The 24,385-nt window shown below is 48.8% G+C and overlaps 1 protein-coding gene across 2 annotated transcripts in view; it reads right to left on the bottom strand.

Moving 5' to 3' along the window:
- OSBPL10 (oxysterol binding protein like 10) overlaps positions 1 to 24,385 on the bottom strand; it is a 233,233-nt gene that overhangs the window by 9,421 nt on the left and 199,427 nt on the right. For both annotated transcript variants that reach the window (XM_043965396.1, XM_043965397.1), the window contains 2 exons: positions 15,139 to 15,619; positions 3,657 to 3,843 (listed from right to left, as the gene is read on the bottom strand). In XM_043965396.1, coding sequence (XP_043821331.1) covers positions 3,657 to 3,843; positions 15,139 to 15,619 — 668 coding nt within the window. The remainder of the gene's footprint in view (positions 1 to 3,656; positions 3,844 to 15,138; positions 15,620 to 24,385) is intronic.

Raw genomic sequence — 24,385 nt, 5'->3', positions numbered from 1 at the left:
TATCTAATTCCTCTTTCTCTATAGAAACACTCCCGGAAAACACTGCCTACTCCCGACTCCTCACAAGGAGGCTACAAGGTCCGGTCCGGACCCTCCTGCCTGGGGCCCGAGGAGGTCTGCCCCATCCTCTGTCAATCCATCAATCCTCTTTGGTAGGTCCTGACTATGCGCCAGGTGCAGGAGATAAAAAAATGACTCCATCCTTGCCTTTAAGAAGCCTGGGTTCCAGGCAGACTCCCTAGCCTTTCCACTGGGCCTCCTAACATCTCACAGCCTGCAAAAGCCAGAGCAAGCTTGTTCTCGACTGCGCCCACTCAGCGGTCCTGAGGCCTCCGCTCTAGGGAGGCAGGATGGAGGCCCCAGCTCTGCAAAGGGGCCACTGAAGACGGTAGGAGAGACATGGGGGGAGGTGGCGCGAGGGCTCCTGCCAGGACGCCAGCAAAGGGGCAGGATTTCTAACAGCTGCCCCCACACCCGGGTCCTTGTGCTGCCTGCAAACTCTCACTCGCTCTGTCCTCCTTAGCACCCACTGGCAGGCACCAGCAGATCTGCACGACTCCAGCGAGGCCGCCTCTTTCCTTTCCTGAGAACTTTATTCCTCCTGATAAATTCTACCTGGGCCCTGGACAGACTTATCATGGAAGGATGATGATGAGAGAGACAGAGACAGAGACAGAGACAGAGACAGAGAGAAGAAGAAGGGGAGAGAGAGAGAGAGAGAGAGAGAGAGAGAGAGAGAGAGAGAGAGAGAGAGAGAGAGAGAGAGAGAGAGAGTGTGTGTGTGTGTGTGTGTGTGTGTGAAGAATCCAGGCACCTTCCTTCCCACTCCGCAATATTGCATCTCAGCAGAGATGAGAGAAAAGCTCGCCCATCAGTTTCTCTTCCCAGACCAAGGCCTCCTTGTCTCAAGCCATGTGAAGATCAGATGATGGCTGTGCTGCAAAGCACACGTGACCACCCCTGGCCATCAGACTCTCCCAACCTCCCTGGACAATACCACGCCCAGGCTTTCAAGGTGATCTTTCCGTGGAGGCTTCAGGAAACCCTCAGTTTATATGGAAAAGGCCACAGCCCCCAACTGGAATCCCAGAAGGGCGTGTCTCTGTTTTTTTTGGTTTTTTGTTGTTGTTGTTGTTGTTTTTGCAGGGCAATGGGAGTTAAGTGACTTGCCCAGGGTCACACAGCTAGTAAGTGTCTGAGGCTGGGTTTTGAACTCAGGTCTTCCTGAATCCAAGGCTGGTGCCTTATCCACTGCGCCACCTAGCTGCCCCCGTCTCTCTGTTTTTAAAGGACACTTTTCCTACAGAATTGAGATGATAAGACCAAAGATTTAGGACCAGAAGGGAATTCAGAGGCCATCCAGTCTAACCCCTTCATTTTGCAGATAGGAAACTGAGGGCTGGGAAAGTGAAGTGACTTCAAGGTCACCCCAGCAGAGGCTCCGACTCCTTCCCTGCTGAGGCACCGTATGCACTGTCAGGAAGGGAACGGGTCAAGAAGGCCACATTCTGGTCCTGCCTGTGGGACTTGCACCCCCTTCCTGGGCCTCCACTTCTTTACAGACAAAGCTGGACTAGACTGGGGCCCTCGTGTCATGGGCCCCTCTCCCCTCCAGAAGCCTGTAGGTGACATCTGCATACACTAAAATGCAAAGGATGACTAAGGAAACCAAAGACAAAGGTAATGTTTCCCCATCTAAGTTCCCAGACCCCCCAAAATCTCTCTCAGAGCCCCTCAGGAGTCTAGGGATCTCGGGTTAAGAACACCAGGACCAGAGGGTCCCCAAGGCTCCCTCTTGCCCTGACAGCCTAGAACTCTGAGACAGGATAATTCCTGAGCCTCAAAGCCTAGTGCCCCTGCCGCCAAAAGTATGGGCTCAAATGAAAGAAAAGTGGAATTTTAAATCACACACACACACACACACATACCAATTATATGACCTATTCTCAAACCCAAAGGAAATGACTCTGGGGAGCGAGGGGACTCAGTGGATAGAGTACTGGGCCTGGAGTCAGGAAGAGCTGGGTTCAAATCCAGCCTCAGACAATTCCTAGCTGTGTGACCCTGAGCCAGTCATTTAACTGATGTCTGCCTCAGTTTCTTCAACTGTAAAATGGGGATTATAATGGCATCTACCTCACAGAGTTGTTTTGAAGGTTGAATGAGAGATTACCTGGCACAAGTAGGTACTTAATAAATACTTATTCCCTTTCCTGTTTCTTTCCTCCATCAAGCTGAGTTTTGTTCGATGGTTTCAGTCATTACAACTCTCCATAATCCTATTTGGGGTGTTCTTGGCAAAGATACTGCAGTGGTTCGCTATACAGATGAGGAAACTGAGGCAAACAGGGTCAAGTGACATGTCCAGGGTCACACACCTAGTAAGTGTCTGAGGCTGGATTTGAACTTGGGAAGATGAGTCTTCCTGACTCCAGTGTACTACGGCACCCCTTGGCTGCCCCATCAACTGAGAGTTGCTTATAATCAAACAAGGGCCTCTCTTCTAACTGCCAACTGCCAAGTTTTTTTCATCCTAAAGAATTAACTTCTTGGGTGGATTATTTCAGATAAGATAAGTATGGACAAAGAAAAAAAGCTTCAGTTTCATGTAACTTCCATGGAGTAAACTCACAAACAAGCAGAGTTTACCTGGTTTCCAAGCTAAAAGAAAACATCGCATTCTCCCACAGGGATGGACTGACTGACCCAAGTGGCTTGGAAGGTGATTAAGTCGTGATACTGAGAGCGGTGTGGACAGGGACTAGAAAACTGCCCTCCATCAGAAAGACCTGTGTTCGAGTTCCACCACCCCCTCAGACACATACTGCTGCCTAACCCTGGACAATGCTCTAGGCCATTCTCCAAGACCGTGTGCTACACAGAAAATGGGGGTTTACATGAGCAAAGGGGTTCTCTTCATCCAAAGCCCAAATTTGTAATGGGAAGCAATTAGTGATCGAGAACTTCCCTAAGCAATCAAGTCATAGAATGTAGAAACTGGGGGAAAACAACAACACTAGAACAGTCATTCAATCCCTTTTGTTTCCCACATGAGGAAACTGAGGCCCTGCCACTGACACTAGCTTCCCTCCAGGAGCATCGGGTCCTCCTTTTCCTATCTGTAAAATGCCTGGTTGGACAAGATGGCATCAGAGGAACCTTCCAGTCCTAAGGACTCCAGTCTCCTCCATAACAATCCACAGAAGAAAATAATTTCTTGCAATGCCAGTGTCCTCGATTCCTTACCAGCTGATGAATATGTAAAGAAGGTATCCCAATGGACTCTCACAGTTAACTGAAGAGACTTGGATATGAGGAGGGTGGGAAAAAAAGGTGGCCTTTCATAGAGGGGCTGGCAGAAATCCCAGCTAACAAGACGATTCATCTTTTTGAGTTAAATAGTAGGTCACGCATCAGAATACTTATTGCAAACAATCTCATCTCGATTTCCATTCCGGGGGACTCAGCCTCATTTGGCAAACTGATGAGAAGCAAGTCTTTCCTAGGTCGACTGGGATCCCGGCTTAAAGGGAGGAAAGATGGGCAGGGAGGGAGGGAGGGGGACATGGCACAAAACAGTGTCTGGGCCTCGGGGCAATGAACCGGAGAACATCCCAACACCACTAAGGTAGGCCCAGCCCTTCTCTGTCTCCTACCTGTGAACTTTCCCTCCGTAGAAAGGCTTCGTGTGGAAGGTGACAAGAGCAGTGTATCCAGTCTTGTTGCAATCCATGGTGACTTTTCCACCAAGCTCCACCCAGGGGATGGTCAGAATAGAGCGGGCGTAAGCATTAGGCAGCGTGAACACATAGTCTTCCTCGTAGTCCAAAAGCCGCAGAATGCCTCGAGGGTGAAAACATGGAGGAGAGTTAGATGTGGGCTCCCCAAAGGACCCATCCATTCACACAGATGGGCTGACTTGGTCAGCGCTCTCTAAAGAATAAAACCATGGGGGCAGCTGGGTGGCGCAGTGGATAGAGCACCGGCCCTGGAGTCAGGAGGACCTGAGTTCAAATCTGGCCTCAGACACTGGACACTTACTAGCTGTGTGACCCTGGGCAAGTCACTTAACCCTCACTGCCCAGCCAAAACAAAACACAAAACAAGAATAACATCATTCAACGATGGAGAATCAGAGGAAATACTCCTTTGGTATTTTGGGGAGCTATAATTTCATCAACGTAGGTATTCCCTAGACCCATGCAGATGGCAACCCATTACAGTAGTAGTGGTGGTGGTGGTGATAAATAGCTAGCATTTATATAGTGCTTCAAGTCTCACAAAACAATTTACATTTTCTCACAACCACCTCATGAAGCAGATGCTATCTTTACTCCCACTTTGCAGATGAGCAAACCGAGGCTGAGAGTGGCTAAATGGCTTGCCCAGGGTCACACAGTAAGAAAGAGTTTGAGGGTGGGTTCACACTGGGGTCTTCCTAACTCCAAGTCTAACACTCCCCACATTATACTACCTAAACTCTATAAAAACAGTAAACGGTCTGAAAAAGTCACCACCCCGTGACCAGCCTGGCCTGGAGCTCCTCAGAACTTAGCGAGGCTTGTTTCAAGAAGACAGCGCAGAAAGCCCACCACTGGACCCTCTGACCGCTACAGTCAACCTTTCATGGTACAGAGAGGATACTAGGGTCTCCAAAGCTAAGCATGGAGAGCTCTGGCAGCTTCTGCCAAGCCTGGAAAAAATACCCTAAGGAAGGAGACATGGGCCGGGATCCCGTGAGGACTGGCCACAAAGGTCCGTCTGACCCGCGGATCTCACACATGAGGGAGCAGCTGAGGCTTCGGTTTATCCAAACCAGTCCCCACCCCCCATCCCTCCAACACAATGGTTTTCATTAAACTATGTGATTCATCATCAGATCATAGTCCTATTAGAGTCGTGCTATGCTAATCATCCCTGGAGATCCAAAGATAGAAAGAACGAAGACCCAGCGATCTGGGTGCTTACCATGGGCTGGGGGAGAAGGAGGTAGGAGGAGAAGAAAGAATGGTGGGGCCAGAATCAAGGAGATGAGAGGGGAGAAAACACTTAGCTGGCTGGAACTGAAGAAAGACTTTTCGAAGGATCTCAGATGCCACATGGAATAAGAGATGAGAAGGGAAGACAGCCCAGGCCCAGACCATCAGAGACGTCTCCAAGCCACTGAATTCTGGGCTCCTTCCCCAGGCCACCTCCCCCCTTGCCTTGGTGTGCTGCTTCTGAGGGCTGACGCCTCCATCACCCTCCCCCAGCTTTCTACCTGCTGCTCTGGAAATGTCATCATTTCAACAACACCACCATTTCTGGATGGGGTAAATCACAAAATACCTTTGCCCGGCTTCCACTCTCCTCTATTGAAATATAAGCTCTTTGAGGGCAGGGGATGTCTTGTTTTTATATTCATAGTCCAAGCAAGGTGCCTGGTGCATAGTAATGAATAAATGTCCTTTTAGTTTATTCACTCATTCATTCATTCTTGGCAACCAAACAACCTGTACAAATACACAGAGGCAAGCGAAGGAAAGGCAAGATTAGGGAACAGCTAGTCGTCCTAGCAGCCCAATTTGGCTGAAATGTAGAGTGTCACATTTTTATTTTCTTTTTACAGGTGCCAAGGGTTTGGTTTGGGGTTTTTTTGTTTGGTTTTGGTCTTTGGGGCATTTTCCTCTCCTCACCTTTCCTTTCCCAAGAGACAGTTTGCTAGGCGACTGGAGGAAACATCTCACGCGCTACCATTTATAGACCAGAAAGATGACTATAGAGAAGATATGGTACCTTCCAACTCCTTCAAGGCCATAAGAAGAGGTGGCCATAAAGATGCAGTGAGAGGGGCAGCTAGGTGGCGCAGTGGATAAAGCACCGGCCCTGGATTCAGGAGGACCCGAGTTCAAATCCGGCCTCAGACACTTGACACTTACTAGCTGTGTGACCCTGGGCAAGTCACTTAACCCCCATAGCCCCACAAAAAAAAAAAAAAGATGCAGTGAGAGATAGTCAGACTACACACAAGGCATTCCTCAGCAGTGTAGACAGTTAAACACTGGAAAGAGTCCAACCACTCAAGCCTTAACTGAGCAGCTGAGCAGCCAAGCAAGGTGCAGGACACACCATCCATGGCGCATCTTTCAAGCAGAGTGAATTCCTCTTCGCCTAAGATAACTTAAAGTGGTACCCCGCCCCCACTTTGGTGTTTCTGCAAACAAAGGAGAAATAGGGCAGGGTGGACAACTGTTCATGACCCATCGAAGTCTCTTCTGACCTTTTAATTCCATTCCAGCTATGGAATGAACTTCTTTGGGGACATTTACCCTTGGCTTGCCCATGGAATCAGCGTGACTTAAGAAAAGGATGTATCCCTTTGGGTCCTTTTATAAATAAAAAGGGATTAAAAAAAAATCCCTAGGATTTTACAAATGGAATTTGCCCACTAAATCATTCAGCAACGCCCTTATCGGAGTGCTAAGTACCCTTTTTCATTATGGTTTTTTTTAAAAACTCTGTCCTCCTCTGGAACATACACAGAAAACATATTTCAAATTACATTCTTCAAAAGAACAGCAAATTAACATTCTGTCTCAACTGGCACCGACTCTGAAGAAGCTGACAGAAGACCAGTTAGCCAATCATCCCCATCCATTGTCCTGGGAGCAAGACTGCCAGGCATTCAAAGATTCAAACTCATTAAGTCAGAGAAAATACAGAATCCAGTAACCAGCCGTTCCCTCATCAGGCGGCAGTGAGTAAAGGGCTTCAGAAACCTTAATGAAAGCAGGGCCTAACGGGGAGTCGCTCTGCTTCCTGTGATCTGCCCTGGATCAGGGGATCTTAGACTCAGAACCTCAGAAACAGACAGGACTTCAGAGGCCCCCCAGTCCAAGCCGAACCGTAACAAGAATTTCTTGTTTGGAGGGCTGGCCAGCCCCTGAGGATCTTCAATGTGTGCCTCTTGAAGGCAGCACACCCTACTTGGGGACGGTTTTCCCTGATATCAAGCCCCGATCCCCCTCTCTCACACCTGCACCCCCTTGGGACCCAAACAAAATGAGCTTAATCCTTTCCCCTAGCTCAGCCCTCGAGCCTACTTCTCGAATGGGGTGGCACGGTGCCATGAAAAGAACGCTGAACCTGGAGTCAGAGGACCTGGGTTCAAATCCTGAATCTGTTACCTACTGGCTGTGTTATCTCGGACAAGCCATTCACCGGCCTGGGCCTTAATTTCCCCCTTTGTAAAATGAGGGGGCTGGACTAGATGACCTCTGGGGTTCTTTTCAGCTTGAACTCTCTGGTGCTAGGAGTTTATGAAAAGACCCACTCAAAAACACTGGCTCCTGTCCCTTTGTACCAGGGATGCTCTTCTTCCTCACCCCCACCCCTTAGACGCCCTCACTTCCTTCCAGGTGCAGCTCAGTGGGCACCATCTGCTCCAGGCCTTTCTCGGTGCCAGGGATCTCCCCCTCGAAATCACTTCATTTCTGCATGTGTGTGTGCATGTATGTATTAGGGGACAGGAATCCTATCCCCAAGGTAAAATGTAAGCTCCCAGAAAGCAGGGATAGTTTGATTTTTCTTTCAATTCTCCTCGCACAGTGCCTGACATATGCCTAATAAATGATTGGCAAATGCACCTATGAATTCTGCAGGGTTAATTCCATCTCCTGTTCCCCAGACACAGGATCAAGTCGATGATGAGCCATTCACTGAGCCCTCCCTGATGGGAACGAGGGTTCAAGGTTGTTAAAGAGATTGAGCGGGCAGGGGATGAGTAGTAGGTCCATGGGGGGCAAAGGGGGTCATACCCAGAGAGGAAACTCTCCTGAAGACTTTGGATTCCTGTTCTTCGGGCCATCCCCAGAGACTATGGAAGAACACTATTACAAGGGCCGGATCATGGGACAAGGAGGATGCCCTCCCTAGTGACAGGTTTTCCTGCATTAGGGGCAAGGGCTCTGCTTCACTAAGTGAATGGGAGAGGACTCTGATCATCGGCAGAGATACCTTATGATGGAGTTTTATCGTCTACCAAGGGCCAGAAGCCTTCATACCAAAAGCAGTAGCATTCGAAATTAAATTCCCACAGACACTTCAGGGTCCAGATTCAACAATAATCAGAAAAGCCTAGAGAAATAATTGATGATCATAGTAACAACATTTACATAATGCCTCGTATCTCATTTTATCCTGACAACCACCCTAGGAGGTGGGTACTTTTTTCTTCCCCATTTTACAGATGAAGAAACTGAGGCAAACAGAGGCTAAGTGACTGGCCCAGGGTCACACAGCAAATAAGAGACTCCAGACCCAGTGAGCTATCCACTCACTGTGCCTCCTAGCTCGGGAGACCGTCTTGCTTTGTTACTGTTGACCCTTCTCACTCCCAGAGGGTAGAAGACTGTCTTTTGCCTCCTGTTGGATCTCCAGCTCTTATCACAGTGCCTGGCACATAGTAGGTGCTTAACAGATATTTACTGATTGAGTATATTCCCACGTCAAGAATCAGGAAAGATGATCCATTAACAAAGTAGCCCTTGGCAGTAAAAATGCCAGACCATCACAGAACGTCAAGGTGGTCTTTGAGGGCGATCCTTCTGACGGACTGTTCAAAGACTTCAACAAAGTGATACGTTCTAGAATCTATCCAAAGGCTTCCTCTCTGAGGCCTGCTGAGCCCTTCAGGAAAACAGCCCCTCCCCTCAAACACTTCGAGGAATGAGCTACATAAGCAGCGGCACCTTGGGCAGCCCTAATCCTAACAGTGGGTAGAAACTGCCTGAGCTTCTGCCTTCTCTAGAATACGAGGCAATTTCATCTCAAAAAGACCCCGACTCGTGGAGAAATTCAGAATAAATAATAAATTTAAAGAGGGCTCGTGAAGCCCCCGGAATGCCAATTTCTGGTCTAAAAGGGGAGACTAGCAAGTGTAAACCGAATACACACCATTAGCCCGGCTTGAGCAACCTAAGGAAAAGGAGAGCCGTCCCCATCCATCACAATTAAAGATCAATGCGCGGCTCACGCTACTGCTTCCCAAACGAGCCTAAAAGTGACACAGGCAAACCCACCGCCTGGGCATCCCTAAGCCCTGCCTTTCCCACTTCTTGTCTTCCCTTGAGGCATTTTCCAACATGAAGAGCCCCTGTCTCTATCCTCCCCCACACTCCCAAAGCTCTGGGCACAGAAGGCTAAGCCACAGAAGACAAACCTAATGAAATGTTAACAGCTCTTTCATTCAAAATGCAAACCGCCTGTTGCTCATTTTCAGCCCAGGCCTCTATCTGGAGAAGCCGCCAGCAAGAATAAGTGTCAAGAGAGAGACCCCAAACAGAAAGCCATCTGCTCCAGAATTGGGAGAACCAGCCCAGCTCCCTCTCCCTCCAACCGAATCTGTCTCACTGTCTGCCACATCTTGGTGTCAGAGGTCCCAGAGGTGATGGGAGGCAGCAGGGCCCGGGGAGGGACGTGCCTGTAGTCTTAAGCGGCTCAGAGGGGCACAGTAGGCAGCCCCTGCGCTGGGAGCCACCAAGAGTTAATCTTGCCTTAGACTTGGGATCGCTGAACTTATTTTAAAAAAATATATTTTAAAACTGTGTTTCAATATACGATCACCATTGACCACCACCACAACTACCACCAGCATCATGATGGCAGAAGCAGGTGACAGACCCAAGGGTCTAAAGCTTTTCGGCTAAAGCTTACAAGAGATAACAGCAGATTCGGGGGCTGGGAACCTGTGTTGGAATTCAGGCTCGGCCGACCGCTAGCCGTCAGATACCGGGCAAGTTCACTTTCTCTGGATGTCAAACGATCCATCAGTAAAACAAAGGGACTGGACCAGATGAATGCTAAGGGGCTTCCCAGCTCTAAAGGCTACTGTGATCCTCTGACCAATGTAAAGTCCGGCACTTGGATCCAAAAACCATCTGCACAAATAGTACACGTCATGAAAGCGTTCTGGTCAGAAAGCAGACTGAATGAGGATGCTGTTGGGACTGCAATGGACTTTGGGCTTCATCTGAGCCAGGAGCAGGACGCAGGGTCAAAATGGCTGATGCGATCTAGAGATGCTTTAACACAAACCTGAAGAGCCTCTCTTCCCTCGGCTGCGGAGGCATTAACTACTGCACTCCCCTGGCTCTCCTCCCAGCTCCCTGCCCACTCCCTCTCAATCTCCTCTGGGGCCTTTTCAGTAATTATTTAATCACACAGCATTAACCAAGAGGCATTTATTCAGCACCTACTATGTGCTGGGTACTTCACTTCTCCCTTAGCAATCACACCCACCTCAGAGACTTGACCGCCATGTAGTTAGTTCCCACGTTTTATTTCTGTCCCTGACCTCAATGCTAGACAGCTGCCCACATACAGAGCATGCTAAGATTCTCAAAGCACTATATATATATATATATACACACACACACACACACACACACACTCATGTATAAATGGACATACTCGTCACATCATGGAATCCTTACAGGGAAGGAAACTGAGGCACAGAGGCAAAATGACTTGCCGGTGGTTACACAGACAGGAATGAACCCACAGCTCTACTGATTCTAAGCCCAGTGTCTCCACCACGTTTCCAAGAGACCTGCCCAGTGACATGTCCAACTGCCCACAGAGGTCTGTGGAGAGATATCAAAGGAACCATGACCTTGGATGGAGGTTAAAAAAAAACCTACATCTATATTTCTACCAGTTTCCTTTGTAATCAATCTGCATTTAAGAACTTTCATCTTAGAAAGGGCCCATAGACTTTACCAAACAGCCTGCCACAAAAATGGATAAGAACCTCCAATCTAAATAAAGTTTCTATCTCCTCCAGTGCTCTGTACCACAGCAAGTAAGCAAGCAGCATATAAGTATTTTTTAACTGAATTGAAAACAGAGAATTCATATGCACCAAGAGCCGAATCCACCGACTTGGGAACCTTCAAAACATTCTCATAAAGTCCTTTTAAAAGCAACAAATGCAACTGACACAGCCTTTAAAACCACATGAATCAGAATCTTAAAAACTCGCCTGATCTGCATACCTGGAACACACACTATTACTTTAAAAAAGGCATTGAAGGGTTGGCACAGCCGGTTTTTCTTTGAAGCTGGTCATGAATAAATAACAGAAGACGTCTAGGAGAGTCAGCCTTCTGTTCCTCTTTAACCTGGCCCAATACAATTCAACAAGCATTTATGAAGCACCTACTAAGACAAGATGAATGACAGTTCCTGCCCTCAACGAGTTTCCACTTGACTCTGGGGGAAAAAGCAAACATCTAGACAGGCATGATCATAGGGTGACCAACTAGAAGACTCTAGAAGGGCTGCTCAGAGGAGGAGGACTGAGTGAAAACCCATTTAGTAAGTGCTTACTGTATACCAAATGCTGTTTGAAGGGCTGGGGATTCAGAGACAAATGCAGAGTCCTTGCCCTTGTGGTTGAGGATAAGAGAGTGGGACAGACAGGGACTGAGCAGAAGGAAGCTGGGGACACTATGAGGCAGAGGAAGGATATCCCCAGGAGGCAGGGCAGCCTGGAGCAGAAAACCAAAGTCAATATGATGCAGCAGGGTCTGCTCATGGCATCCTCGGTCACTTAAGCAACCAAACCAACAACTCTGGAATAACGAGGCTCTTTTGAAGGGAAAGAATCTCGTTTCACCATGAACACCCTGACGAAGTGACATCCTTTTAGCATCTCAGAACTGCAAAGAATAAACATTTCATACGTTGCCTGTCTTCTCCTGCTAAGGATGAGGCCGTACAAATAGGGCAAAATGATGGAGATGTTAAATGTCCACCCCAATCTCGTGAGAACCAATGAAATAACGCATCCATGAGGCCACCAGGGACAAAGAGAATAGAAGCCCCTCTGCAGGCAGGAACCTGGGATGACCAGCTTTCAGGTCAGGGATCCCCTGGACCACAAGGAGAAGGAAGGGACTGCGTCTCAGGATTCTCCTGGTCCCGACCCATCCTCTCAAGCAAGTTAAAGGAGGGGATATTTGTGAAGTGCTTAGCATGGGACCTGGTACATAGTAAGTGCTTAATAAATGTTTATTCTCTTCCCTCCCTTCCATCCCTAGGATGGAGAAGCAGAGCCTCACCAGCACATCCCAGAACAGGCCAAGGCCCAGATCTCCCAACTCACTTGGACAGGGCCTGAGATATCACCAACACCTCAGGAGAAGAACCTCCTTCTTGCTAATCAGGCTTAATCAGTAAGGATCACCCTGAACCCAAGAAGAGAAATGGAACCTGCTTAATTTGCTGGTTCAAGTTCTAAATTTCAACACCCGGGGCAGTTCAGGAGATCTCCTGGTAACTGCTGTGAATAATGCATTTGGAGCTCAGTGTGGTGCAAAAGAATGAGTGAGTTCGGGACCGGGACCGGAGCCTGAGGCTTGAAGACTTAGCAGCTCCATTGGCTCATCTGTGAAATGGGGGTGATAATAATAGTGCCTCCCTCCCAGGGTTGTTGTGAGGCCTCGGAAACCTTCTATAAACACTAACTGTTGTTTGTATTCTTATTATTAACCTTGGAGAGAAAATGGAACAGCGGACAAGCAATAAGGACCGTGCCATCCTCACTCCACTTACACTGGTTCTTCGAGCCAGGAAGGTCTGATGGGAAGGACTGTTATCATTTAGCCCCTCCAAAAGATGGGCTTTGTTCCCAAGGAGTCCAAGCCCTTAGAGCGGGTTAAGGAATGACTCAAGGGAATGTTGCAATTATTATTTTGTGATGTAAAAGCATTCACAGAAGCCCTGAGACATCTGCTTAAAATATGGGATGAAAATCATGCTGCTACCAAAGAGACACCACTGTCACAGTATGTGAAATGAAATCTGTGTCTAGGATCAGCAGGATTCTCTACAAAGAGAGAGGAAGCCCTGGCTGGTAAGGGCCGGGGAGTGACCAACTTTCCCTGATCAAAGGTGCCCTAGAAAAGGGGATCCCATCTAGGCCACAAATTGACTTAGAAATTCACATTTTCTATGTTCTACTGAATTTTTATTTATTTTGTCCAATATTTCCCAATTACATTTTAATCTGGGTTGGGTACATTCAGGAGCTTTGCAGGCTGCAACGTGGCCCACTGGCACCTGGCTTTGTGGGATAAAATAAAAGCTGTCCTATACTTGTTTTGCATTGCTACCTTGAATGCTTATGTGGGAGCTGGATACCTTTTTGCTATGCACATTTGGAGAAACTTAGCCCTGAAGAACAGTTCAATTTTATTGTGGAAATCCAGGCTAAGGGTGAGCACAGAGCTTTGGGGACCACAGGGATGGAACCCAATTTATTCTACCCTCTGACCTTTCAGAACATTTCAGAAATGGACCCAACATAAACACAAGCACAGTCTCCAATCTTCAGGCAAAAACATCATCCCATAATTACAATATATGAATTGTGTAAAAAAAAAAATGCATCGCCCTGACATCAACTTGGTGATGAGCCTCCAAACTTAGCCAGGCTGGCCCTAAGACAATGGAAATAGAGTCAGTCCATCACCAAGGCCTGAATCTAAACTCTTCTGAGCTGGAACTCTATCTGTAAAGCCCCGGAGGACACAGGGTCACCTCCACACCACAATCAGACCTTCCAAGAGAGCCTTTCTCATAATCCATTGAAAGCCCTGGCCATTTATTGTTGGTTGGTTGGTTAACCTAAGTGCTTTGAGGAAAGGATGTTATTGCCCCACAAGTGACTTCTCAGGTATTCTGTGTACCCCAAAGATGACCTCCCACCAGTGCTGGAATCCTGCCCTTGAAATCTCACTGGACCCTGACTGGGATAGAGAGGCTTCTCCGGATGAATGGGCACAGAGACACAAAGCATCTGTGATGTCTGGTATGTGAATGCCTTCCACCAAAGAATTTTGAAATCTATGATTTCATGGATAGATGCAAGCAGCAGTGTGGTGCAATGGTAAGGACAATGGACTGAGAGTGGGAGCCCCAAGAGCGCTGTCACTTCTATATATCCTGAGTGACCTTGGGCAAATGGCTTAAGCTCTCTGGCACTGTTTCCTCTGAAATAAAAGGAGGAGGTTGCGCCAGATGAGCTGGGGGGGGGGCAGGCCCTACAAGGTCCAAATAACCCTATGACTTGCCATGGAGTGCTTAGATGTCAGAGGCAGACTCTGGACGCAGACGTTCCTTTGTGCTCGACATACAGTAAGCGCTTCATAAATGCTTATCAACCATGATTTCCCTCATGTTGAGGATATCCCCAGGGCTGGGGCCGGGGGGCCTGAGAGGGAGAGGCCCTCTGAAGTCAGAGGGAAGGTGGCCTGAAGGGAGGAGGACTTGGGGGGAGGTGACGAGTCCTGCTTTGGAATGGTGAGAATGAGATTTCTGAAAGGCCATGGGAGGTGGTCAGCGGAGAGGTCGGGCTGGATCTGAGAACTGTCAGCATAAAGATGATCACTGAATCCGTGGGAGCTGCTGAGATCCCTCGTAAGAAGGGAGAAGAGGGGGGCAGCTAGATGGCACAGTAGATAGAGCACCAGCCCTGGAGTCAGGAGTACCTGAGTTCAAATCCGGCCTCAGACACTTAACACTTACTAGCTGTGTGACCCTGGGCAAGTCACTTAACCTCAACTGCCTTGCTAAAAAACAAAAACAAACAAACAAAACAAGAAGGGAGAAGAGGGACCCAGACAGAGTCCTGTGGGGGGGGGGTGACCTTGGGCAAGTGACTGAATCTTCTTGGACCTCGTTTTCCTTATCTGTAAGTGGGGAGATTAGTTAGACTGAAGGCCTGCTAAGGTCCCCTTCCAGCTGTTTCAAATCTTCCTCTAATGCTTACTATTTGTTTGACCCTGAGCAAGTCACCTAACTCCGTGGGCCTCAGTTTCCTCAGCTGCCTCGAAGGGCTGCCATAGACTGACGATCCTATGGTCCTAGTGGCTTGCCCATCATCACCCAGAAAGTGTGGACAATTGGAATCCAAGCATGGATTCCTTGACAGGGCATTCTTTTGAGAATAGGGTCTGTTTCAAAGGCAGAGCCTTTTTAAAAGAGGAAAGGAAAGAAAAAGAAACCTGCAGACCCTTGGCTAGAACTCTGGTGGGCTTTGAAGCCCTTCCCACTCATACTCCCTCTGCCCCCGCCCCAACCCAGCTCCCTTCTTACCTTCCCCGACCAAGGACACCCCCACAGACATGCCCATGAACTTGCTCTTGGTCCACACGTGGGTGTTCACAAACATCCCTCTCTCCTTGCACTCGCAGTAGAAACACGACACCGGGGGGTGGTGGGACACCTGCTCGGCCACGAACCTCAGCTTATAGCGCTCCAGCGGGGAGTGCTCGTGGTCCGAGTCAGAGCGAGCCTCGGCCTCGCTCCTCTCTCTGGGCAAGGGCTTGACCTGGTCCTTGGGGATGTGCCAGGAGCAGTGGAAGGTCTCGCCCAGGATGGGGTTATAGGGCTTCTTGGCCACCGAGCCCTTGCGGCCCTCACGGAAGGATGTCAGGTAGTACTCGACAAAGGAGATGGCTCTTTCCTCGGGTGTGGCCCCAGAGCCGATGGACAGGAGCAGGTCTGGGTGCGCCATGAAGTTGGCGTACATCTCCAGGAGGGACCTCCTCTCCAAGATGAAGGTGGGGAGCGCGACCTGCATTCAGAAGCGGACAGCCAATTAGAAGGGCCTGTAGAGGGGCAGCTAGGTGGCACAGTGGATAGAGCACCAGCTCTGGAGTCAGGAGTACCTGAGTTCAAATTCGGCCTCAGACACTTAACACTTTACTAGCTGTGTGACCCTGGGCAAGTCACTTAACCCCAATTGCCTCACTAAAAAAAAAAAAAAAGAAGGACCCGTAGAGGCAGCCTCGCCACACTCTCAAAGCCCTTTGCAGACAAGATCCTACCGGAACCTCAAAGCGACCCAACGGGAGCACTGCCCACATCACTGCCACACTTTTCAGGTGAGTAAACTGAGACAGAGGACTGCCATGGTTTCCCAAGGTCAGGTGCCTGTGACTCCCAAGGAAACAATCCTATCGAGTCCAACCTCCCCATTTACAGATGAGGCAACTGAGGCTTCAAGATCTTGTCCAACACTGCACAGATCATAGGGACTTAGGGAATTAGAAAAGAGACCTCAGAGGTCATCGAGTCATAAGATCACAGAGACCAGTGAGCCCAAGCTCCTCGATTATCAGATAAGGGAAGCTAAGGAACTCGTCCAAGGTCAGAGAAGTATGAGAGGCAGAATTTGAACCCAGCCCCTATGCCTCTTCTTGCTGGGCTTTTCCATACTGGCTCTGTTCCTTTCCTTCCCCTGTCAAAAATCATCTTCTCTCTCCTCCAACTGTCATTTCTCTGAACACACAAGCTTCTCTTACCACCACCCCCCCCCACGCCCCAGCCTATATTATTTATAGCTGTGAAGACGGGGGGAAAAACAACAGCAAAAGGAGGCATGTTGTCACCTCTTCCCTAACATCAGTTACGAGCTGATGGATCAGGAAAGAGTCACCAGCACTGAAAAAACGGAGATTTTTCAGGAGGCTTCAGAGAATGAAGCGTGAGCTACGGGACACACCTGGGGAGCTTCAGACTGTCAGAGCATCCCTGGGGTGCAGGGGGCAGGGACACCACTCAATTCCATTCAACTGAGGCATGTGCAGCCCCTCGGATGCGCTATCAGGATTTTTAAAATATCTTTTATATTGATGTTTTTCATATTCCACTGGGGCAGTGACCTGCTCAAGGTTAAAAGGCACCAAGGAGCAAGGCTGGAATTTTGTCGGTTTTATCCTCTGCCCCGAGTGAGACTCTACTCATGTCCATGTCAGATGGTGACATGTTCCACTCACCTGGCCCCAAAAAGAATGGAGAGTTTGTGACTGAGTGACTGAGTGACTGAGTGACTGAGTGACTGAGTGAGTGACTGAGTGACTGAGTGAGTGAGTGACTGAGTGACTGAGTGAGTGACTGAGTGACTGAGTGAGTGAGTGACTGAGTGAGTGAGTGACTGAGTGAGTGAGTGACTGAGTGAGTGACTGAGTGACTGAGTGAGTGAGTGAGTGACTGACTGACTGACTGAGTGAGTGACTGAGTGACTGAGTGACTGAGTGACTGAGTGACTGAGTGAGTGAGTGAGTGACTGAGTGACTGAGTGAGTGAGTGACTGAGTGACTGAGTGAGTGACTGAGTGACTGAGTGAGTGAGTGAGTGAGTGAGTGACTGAGTGACTGAGTGAGTGAGTGACTGAGTGACTGAGTGACTGAGTGAGTGAGTGAGTGACTGAGTGACTGAGTGACTGAGTGACTGAGTGACTGAGTGAGTGACTGAGTGACTGAGTGAGTGACTGAGTGACTGAGTGAGTGAGTGACTGAGTGAGTGAGTGACTGAGTGAGTGACTGAGTGACTGAGTGACTGAGTGAGTGAGTGACTGAGTGAGTGACTGACTGAGTGAGTGACTGAGTGACTGAGTGACTGAGTGACTGAGTGAGTGAGTGAGTGAGTGACTGAGTGACTGAGTGACTGAGTGAGTGACTGAGTGAGTGAGTGAGTGAGTGAGTGACTGAGTGACTGAGTGAGTGAGTGAGTGAGTGACTGAGTGACTGAGTGACTGAGTGAGTGAGTGAGTGACTGAGTGAGTGAGTGAGTGACTGAGTGACTGAGTGACTGAGTGACTGAGTGACTGAGTGACTGAGTGAGTGAGTGACTGAGTGACTGAGTGACTGAGTGAGTGAGTGAGTGAGTGACTGACTGAGTGAGTGAGTGACTGAGTGACTGAGTGAGTGAGTGAGTGAGTGAGTGAGTGAGTGACTGAGTGACTGAGTGAGTGAGTGACTGAGTGACTGAGTGACTGAGTGAGTGAGTGACTGAGTGAGTGACTGAGTGAGTGAGTGAGTGAGTGACTGAGTGACTGAGTGAGTGAGTGAGTGACTGAGTGAGTGACTGAGTGAGTGAGTGACTGAGTGAGTGAGTGAGTGACTGAGTGAGTGACTGAGTGAGTGACTGAGTGAGTGAGTGAGTGACTGAGTGAGTGAGTGACTGAGTGAGTGAGTGACTGAGTGAGTGAGTGAGTGAGTGACTGAGTGAGTGAGTGACTGAGTGACTGAGTGAGTGAGTGACTGAGTGAGTGAGTGACTGAGTGACTGAGTGAGTGAGTGACTGAGTGACTGAGTGAGTGAGTGACTGAGTGACTGAGTGAGTGAGTGACTGAGTGAGTGAGTGACTGAGTGAGTGAGTGAGTGACTGAGTGAGTGACTGACTGAGTGAGTGAGTGAGTGACTGAGTGAGTGAGTGAGTGAGTGACTGAGTGAGTGAGTGAGTGACTGACTGAGTGAGTGACTGAGTGACTGAGTGAGTGAGTGACTGAGTGAGTGAGTGACTGAGTGAGTGAGTGAGTGAGTGACTGAGTGAGTGAGTGAGTGAGTGAGTGAGTGACTGAGTGAGTGAGTGAGTGAGTGAGTGAGTGACTGACTGAGTGAGTGAGTGACTGAGTGAGTGACTGAGTGAGTGAGTGACTGAGTGACTGAGTGAGTGACTGAGTGAGTGAGTGAGTGACTGAGTGAGTGAGTGAGTGACTGAGTGAGTGAGTGAGTGACTGAGTGAGTGACTGAGTGAGTGAGTGAGTGAGTGAGTGAGTGAGTGAGTGAGTGACTGAGTGACTGAGTGAGTGAGTGAGTGAGTGAGTGACTGACTGAGTGAGTGACTGACTGAGTGAGTGACTGAGTGAGTGAGTGACTGACTGAGTGAGTGACTGAGTGAGTGACTGAGTGAGTGAGTGAGTGACTGAGTGAGTGAGTGACTGAGTGAGTGAGTGAGTGAGTGACTGAGTGAGTGACTGAGTGAGTGACTGAGTGAGTGAGTGAGTGACTGAGTGAGTGAGTGACTGAGTGAGTGAGTGAGTGAGTGACTGAGTGAGTGACTGAGTGAGTGACTGAGTGAGTGAGTGAGTGAGTGAGTGAGTGACTGAGTGACAGAGTGAGTGAGTGACTGAGTGACTGAGTGACTGAGTGACTGAGTGACTGAGTGAGTGACTGAGTGACTGAGTGAGTGACTGAGTGACTGAGTGAGTGACTGAGTGAGTGAGTGAGTGAGTGACTGAGTGAGTGAGTGAGTGACTGAGTGAGTGAGTGACTGAGTGAGTGAGTGAGTGAGTGAGTGAGTGACTGAGTGACTGAGTGACTGAGTGAGTGACTGAGTGACTGAGTGAGTGAATGAGTGAGTGAGTGAGTGACTGAGTGACTGAGTGAGTGACTGAGTGACTGAGTGAGTGACTGAGTGACTGAGTGAGTGACTGAGTGAGTGACTGAGTGACTGAGTGACTGAGTGACTGAGTGAGTGAATGAATGAACAAACAGATGGATGGGCACTGCTCCTCAGTTGTCAGGGACTTTATAATTTTTAAGCAATGTGACTTTTAATGTTTATCAAAATGTAGCAATCGCCGAGTCAAGGCAAGAATTATGATTTCTCATTTACAGAACAGGACACCTCTCTTCCCCTACCTTTAAGGCACCTTTGCAATTGCAGCATTCAAGTCAAGCTCAGGCTTGCTTTAAACAGTTCTCTCCCATCTTAGGGCAATTCTATTCCCCAGCAGATCCATCTCCGTGTACTTGGCAAAAGCCCAAAGTGTGGGGCAGCTAGGTGGCACAGTGGATAGAGCACTGGCCCTGGAGTCAGGAGTACCTGAGTTCAAATCTAGCCTCAGACACTTAAGACCCTGGGCAAGTCACTTAAGCCTAATTGCCTCACTCAAAAAAAAAAAAAAAAAAGCCCAGTGTGAGGGATGGCACTGACTCCAAATAGCCCCAGTTGGGAAGGTCCAACTGTAGCGGCCCTAGGACTGACCACAGCATCCTGACCCCTCCCCTTCCTCTGGCCCTTCCACAGCCCTAGCCAGCTCAGGACAAAAGTGTCCTTCCACACACCTCATCAGAATGAACACATTCTGTGTATGGATTGTTCTTTCTTTCCTACTGTTGTTGCTCATTCGACACAAAAACTCTTTTTTTTTTTTTGGCAGGGCAATGGGGGTTAAGTGACTTGCCCAGGGTCACACAGCTAGTAAGTGTCAAGTGTCTGAGACTGGATTTGAACTCAGGTCCTCCTGAATCCAGGGCCGGTGCTTTATCCACTGTGCCACCTAGCCGCCAAAACTCTTTTATAAGAGCATCTGCTGCAAAATGGTAGCGACCAATCAACTCTCCTTAATACATTTTAAGAAAAATCCCAGACACAAAACAGCACTTTGTTGTTCAGTCATTTTTCAGTCATATCCAACTCTCCGTGATCCCACTGGGGATTTTCCTAGCAAAGATACTGGAGTGGTTGGTCATTTCCTTCTCCAACTCTTTTATAGATGAGGAAATTAAGGCAAACAGGGTTAGGTGACTTGTCCAGGGCATCACACAGCTAGTAAATGTCTGAAGTTGAATTTGAACTCAGATCTTCCTGATGCCAGGCCTGGCGCTCTATCCAGTGGGCCACCTAGCTGTCCCCACAAAATAGCACTAAGTTACCCCTTAAATGACTATTCTAGAGGTACATGAAGATAGAGGAAATCACAATGTTTTTCAGTATATTCATGAGTAAATTCCATTATGGGCACAATAGAGAGAGGTCTGGGCCTGGAGTCATGAAGACCTGAGTTCAAATCTTCCTCAGATACTTAGTAGCTTTTTTTTTCTTTAAAAATGAGGAGACAGGGGCAGCTAGGTGGCACAGTGGTTAAAGCACCAACCCTGGAGTCAGGAGGACCTGAGTTCAAATCTGGCCTCAGACATAGTAGCTGTGTGACCCTGGACAAGTCACTTAACCCCAATTGCCTCACCCCCCCCCCCAAAAAAAAGTAAGGAGACATCCCACAATCATGCACAGATGGAAATGAGGCCAAATCCCACGCTTTATGACTGTTCAGATAAAAGAATGCCAAATATCTCTTTTATACCATACTCATCTCCAACAAATCCTAGTTAATCAGTGGTTAACCCCAAATTTCCCCTTGCTTTTGCAGCATGTGTGGGAAAGAGGAAAAAGCAATGGATCTGAAGTCAGAGGATGCGAGTTCAAATCTCGGCCTGGCTACTTATGAATTTTTTCATCTATAAAATAAGGGGATCAGACTGGACGATCTCAAAGGTCCCTTCAGCTTTAAATTTTCTTTGAGCCCAAAACTTTACAAAACTTGCAACATGATCCATCGGCTCACTGAGAAAACTGCATGTCGGTCAGGACCGGGACCACGGCTTCTATTGGGTTCCTCGGGGAGGGCCCTCCTGCTGCACTTTTCTTCAGCCTTTTCACTGCTTTTTGCAGTGGCCCATCATTAATCACTCAGTCACTGTCCCAGGGCTCCACAGGGCCTGCTCTTCCCATCCAGCTTCCCTACCACCAGCGCCAAACACTTGCCTTCCATAGGTTTGCCAACCTATTGTCCAATGGCTCAATCTCATTCAATCCTTACAACAACACTGGAAGGTAGGGGCTGTTATTATCTCCATTTTATGGTTTAAAATACTGAGGCAAACAGGGGTAAAGTGACTTGCCCAAGGTCACACAGCTAGTAAGTATCTGAGGCTGGGTTTGAACTCTGGCCACCTTCCTGATTCCAGGCCCAACACTCTGTGCTATCTAACCCAAACCCGAACCCGAACCCTTCTGGCTGCTACTGAATGCTTAGGAGAAAAACAAAGTGCTTTAAGATCAGATGGTGGGAGATCAGAAGAAAATATAAGGGGGCCCTGTTTCATACATTAATCAGCAAATGCTTACAAAATACCTACTCTGTGCCAGACATTGGGCAAGGTGCCTGAGATTCAAATACAAGTCCAAGTGAGCTCTGGAATTGGGGGGAGGAAGGGTTGGGATGGTGCCCCACCTCTACCATTTAACTGGGAACCCTGGGCATCTACAGCACTTTGAAAATCTTGGATCCCTCCAGAAGCTCGGGCTGGTGTTATCTACCTCCCACTTCTCCCAGCTCCATCTCAGAGGGCCCAAGCACAGCACAGCTCATCCTTCTTCCACAGGACAGCCCAACAAATCCCAGAAGACGTCCTTGGCAATTCCCTCCAAATCTCCCAGGGAAGTAAAATCTCAGGGCACTTGTTTCTTCCTTTCACTCTCTTTTTTTCCTCCCTTCTTTCCTTTCTTTTATTCTTTCATGCATTCATTCTTTCACTTCATTTTTATAACACTGCTTCTCCTGGTCCCTTTGAGGTCTTCTGGTGGCTTTATTATTACTTTTACCACTGTTTTGTTAAGTCTTAAGCCACTTAAGCCACTTCATCATTTGCTTCCTGGGCATCAGGGCCTGGAGCACCACGGCCAGTCCTGGGAAGGGACACTAATTGGACTGTCTGCCTGAGACCTGGCGGATGAATGATAAGCCGGCTGTTCAGAAGGATGGTGTCCACATGGGCCAAAACCAGCAGATCAATTGTATTGGGCTATCAATAACACTGGCCTTCTCTCCCATTAAAATAAACAGAATCCCCTCAACTTTTCGCGAGGAAACGACAGAGGGCTTTGCCGGAGACCCAGCAATCAACGAATTAACTCTAATGCTCCATCAATCAACGGGAGGCTCACTTGCTCATCCCCAGGTAGTTCCTTACAGGAAGATTAGCACCATGAAAAGGAACCACAAAAAAAGAGGGACAGTCGAGCAGCAGGAAACGCTATGGGGGATGGGAGGGAGGGGGGGGTCTTTCTGAGAGCACTAGAGGCAGCCATGCATGGTCACTTAGAAGTGGCTGGAGCAGTTTGTTAACAATAACAACAACGATGAACATTAATATGTAGTTGGGTAAAGGACTCAGCACGGTGCCTGGCATACAGCAGGTGTCTAATAAATGTTTACTGAATGCCATTGAGTTGCCATCCCCATTACAGAACCACAGAGCACTCTGGGGCCGCCTCGCCTAGCTTGTGTCCTCTTGTGATGTCCCCCCTCGCTTCTCCTGGCCACCTGCTCCCAAGGTGGCCCACTGCATTTTCCTGAGGCTGGATTTGAACTCGGGTCCCCCTGAATCCAAGCCCAGTGCTTTATCCACTACGCCACCTAGCTGCCCCAGTTGCCCCTCATTTCTAGGCCCGGGATCCAACCACCCTACCTGGACTTCTCACATGTGCCCCCTGAGCCCAGCCTGCTTATCTCTTTCCATTGCATTAATTAGTTAAATTAATTAAACATAATTAAGCCAGTGTCATTTCTGCAGGAAAGGGCATGTTGATCAATTCACCCACAGCTCCCTTCACCATCTCTCCATCAAGTTCCACACCATTTCCAATCCATCTACCCCTCTCAATAGTTGGGGTCTCCCAGGGTTAGGAAGGAAGTTTCCCAGGGACCAAGAGTGTCATTGATTTTGAGTCGGTACTTACCTAGGCACCCCCCACCCCGAGGTTAGCATAGTACTTAGCACACAGTAGGCACTCAATGAACGATGTGTCATTCAGCCATTAATAAATGCTTTAGGACAGACTGGTCCCTGGTCTTTAGTCAACTCCCCCTCCTCCATGGAAGTCCTTACAACCCTCAGCCCAGGGATACTTCATTGTGGGTACAGAGAAAACAATTTCTCTGGCCAGTGGGCCGGCGACATCTGTGTCTGGGGCCGGGGACAAGGCAAGGCCCTGGGGGGTCTGCTTCCCTTCTGGACACCTCCGAGGCCTACTTAGCAGCCGTCCCTCCCTGGGCCTCCTGCCCAAGCCTCCAAACCGCTGAGAGATTGGCCCACAACAGAAAGGGCAAGAACAAGGAATTAAGGGAAAGAAAGGCAGCCCCTCTCCCCACACTTAGCACTGTGCTTGGCACACAGTAGGTGCTATGCAAATGTTAGCGGTCACCATGGTGTGTTTCCTCAGTTTCCTCATCTGTAAAATGGGAGTAACAGCACACACACACACACACACACACACACACCCATCACAGGGCTGTTGTGAGGCTGAAAAAGTGCTTAGTAGTTGCAGGCACACAGTAGGCACTTTATACATACTTCTTCCCATTCCCTTCCCTTCCCCCCTCTGCCATTCCGTGCTGGGCATCCCCCTTCCTCTTCCAAGCAGCACTCTGGGGATGCCAAAGACAATAGGGTGTGGGTGGTGCCCGCCCTTAAGCACTTACAATCTAGCCGGGAGAAAGCAGAAAAATGATAAAGGTAATCAATAATGCAAGGTAAGATAGGCAGGAGGCCACAGAGGAGGAGAGGAAGAGGAGGGACCACCCAGGGCTGGATGAGGAGTGTATAGACAGGAAATGAGGATGGCTGCTGGCCTGGAACATGGGATTCAGGGGCAGCCATGCGGCCCCAGCAAGCCCCCCATCCAGCCCGCCCACTGGCCCGATGAGAAAACCGAGCCCCAAAGAGAGCAAGTGCTCCATGAAGCTCCAAGAAGCCCCATGCTTCGGCCA

Source organism: Dromiciops gliroides, chromosome 5 (genome assembly GCF_019393635.1).
Source record: "Dromiciops gliroides isolate mDroGli1 chromosome 5, mDroGli1.pri, whole genome shotgun sequence".
In the NCBI taxonomy this organism is placed as follows: domain Eukaryota; kingdom Metazoa; phylum Chordata; class Mammalia; order Microbiotheria; family Microbiotheriidae; genus Dromiciops; species Dromiciops gliroides.
Note: the sequence above shows the minus strand (reverse complement) of the source record. Positions and strands in the feature narration are given on the sequence as shown.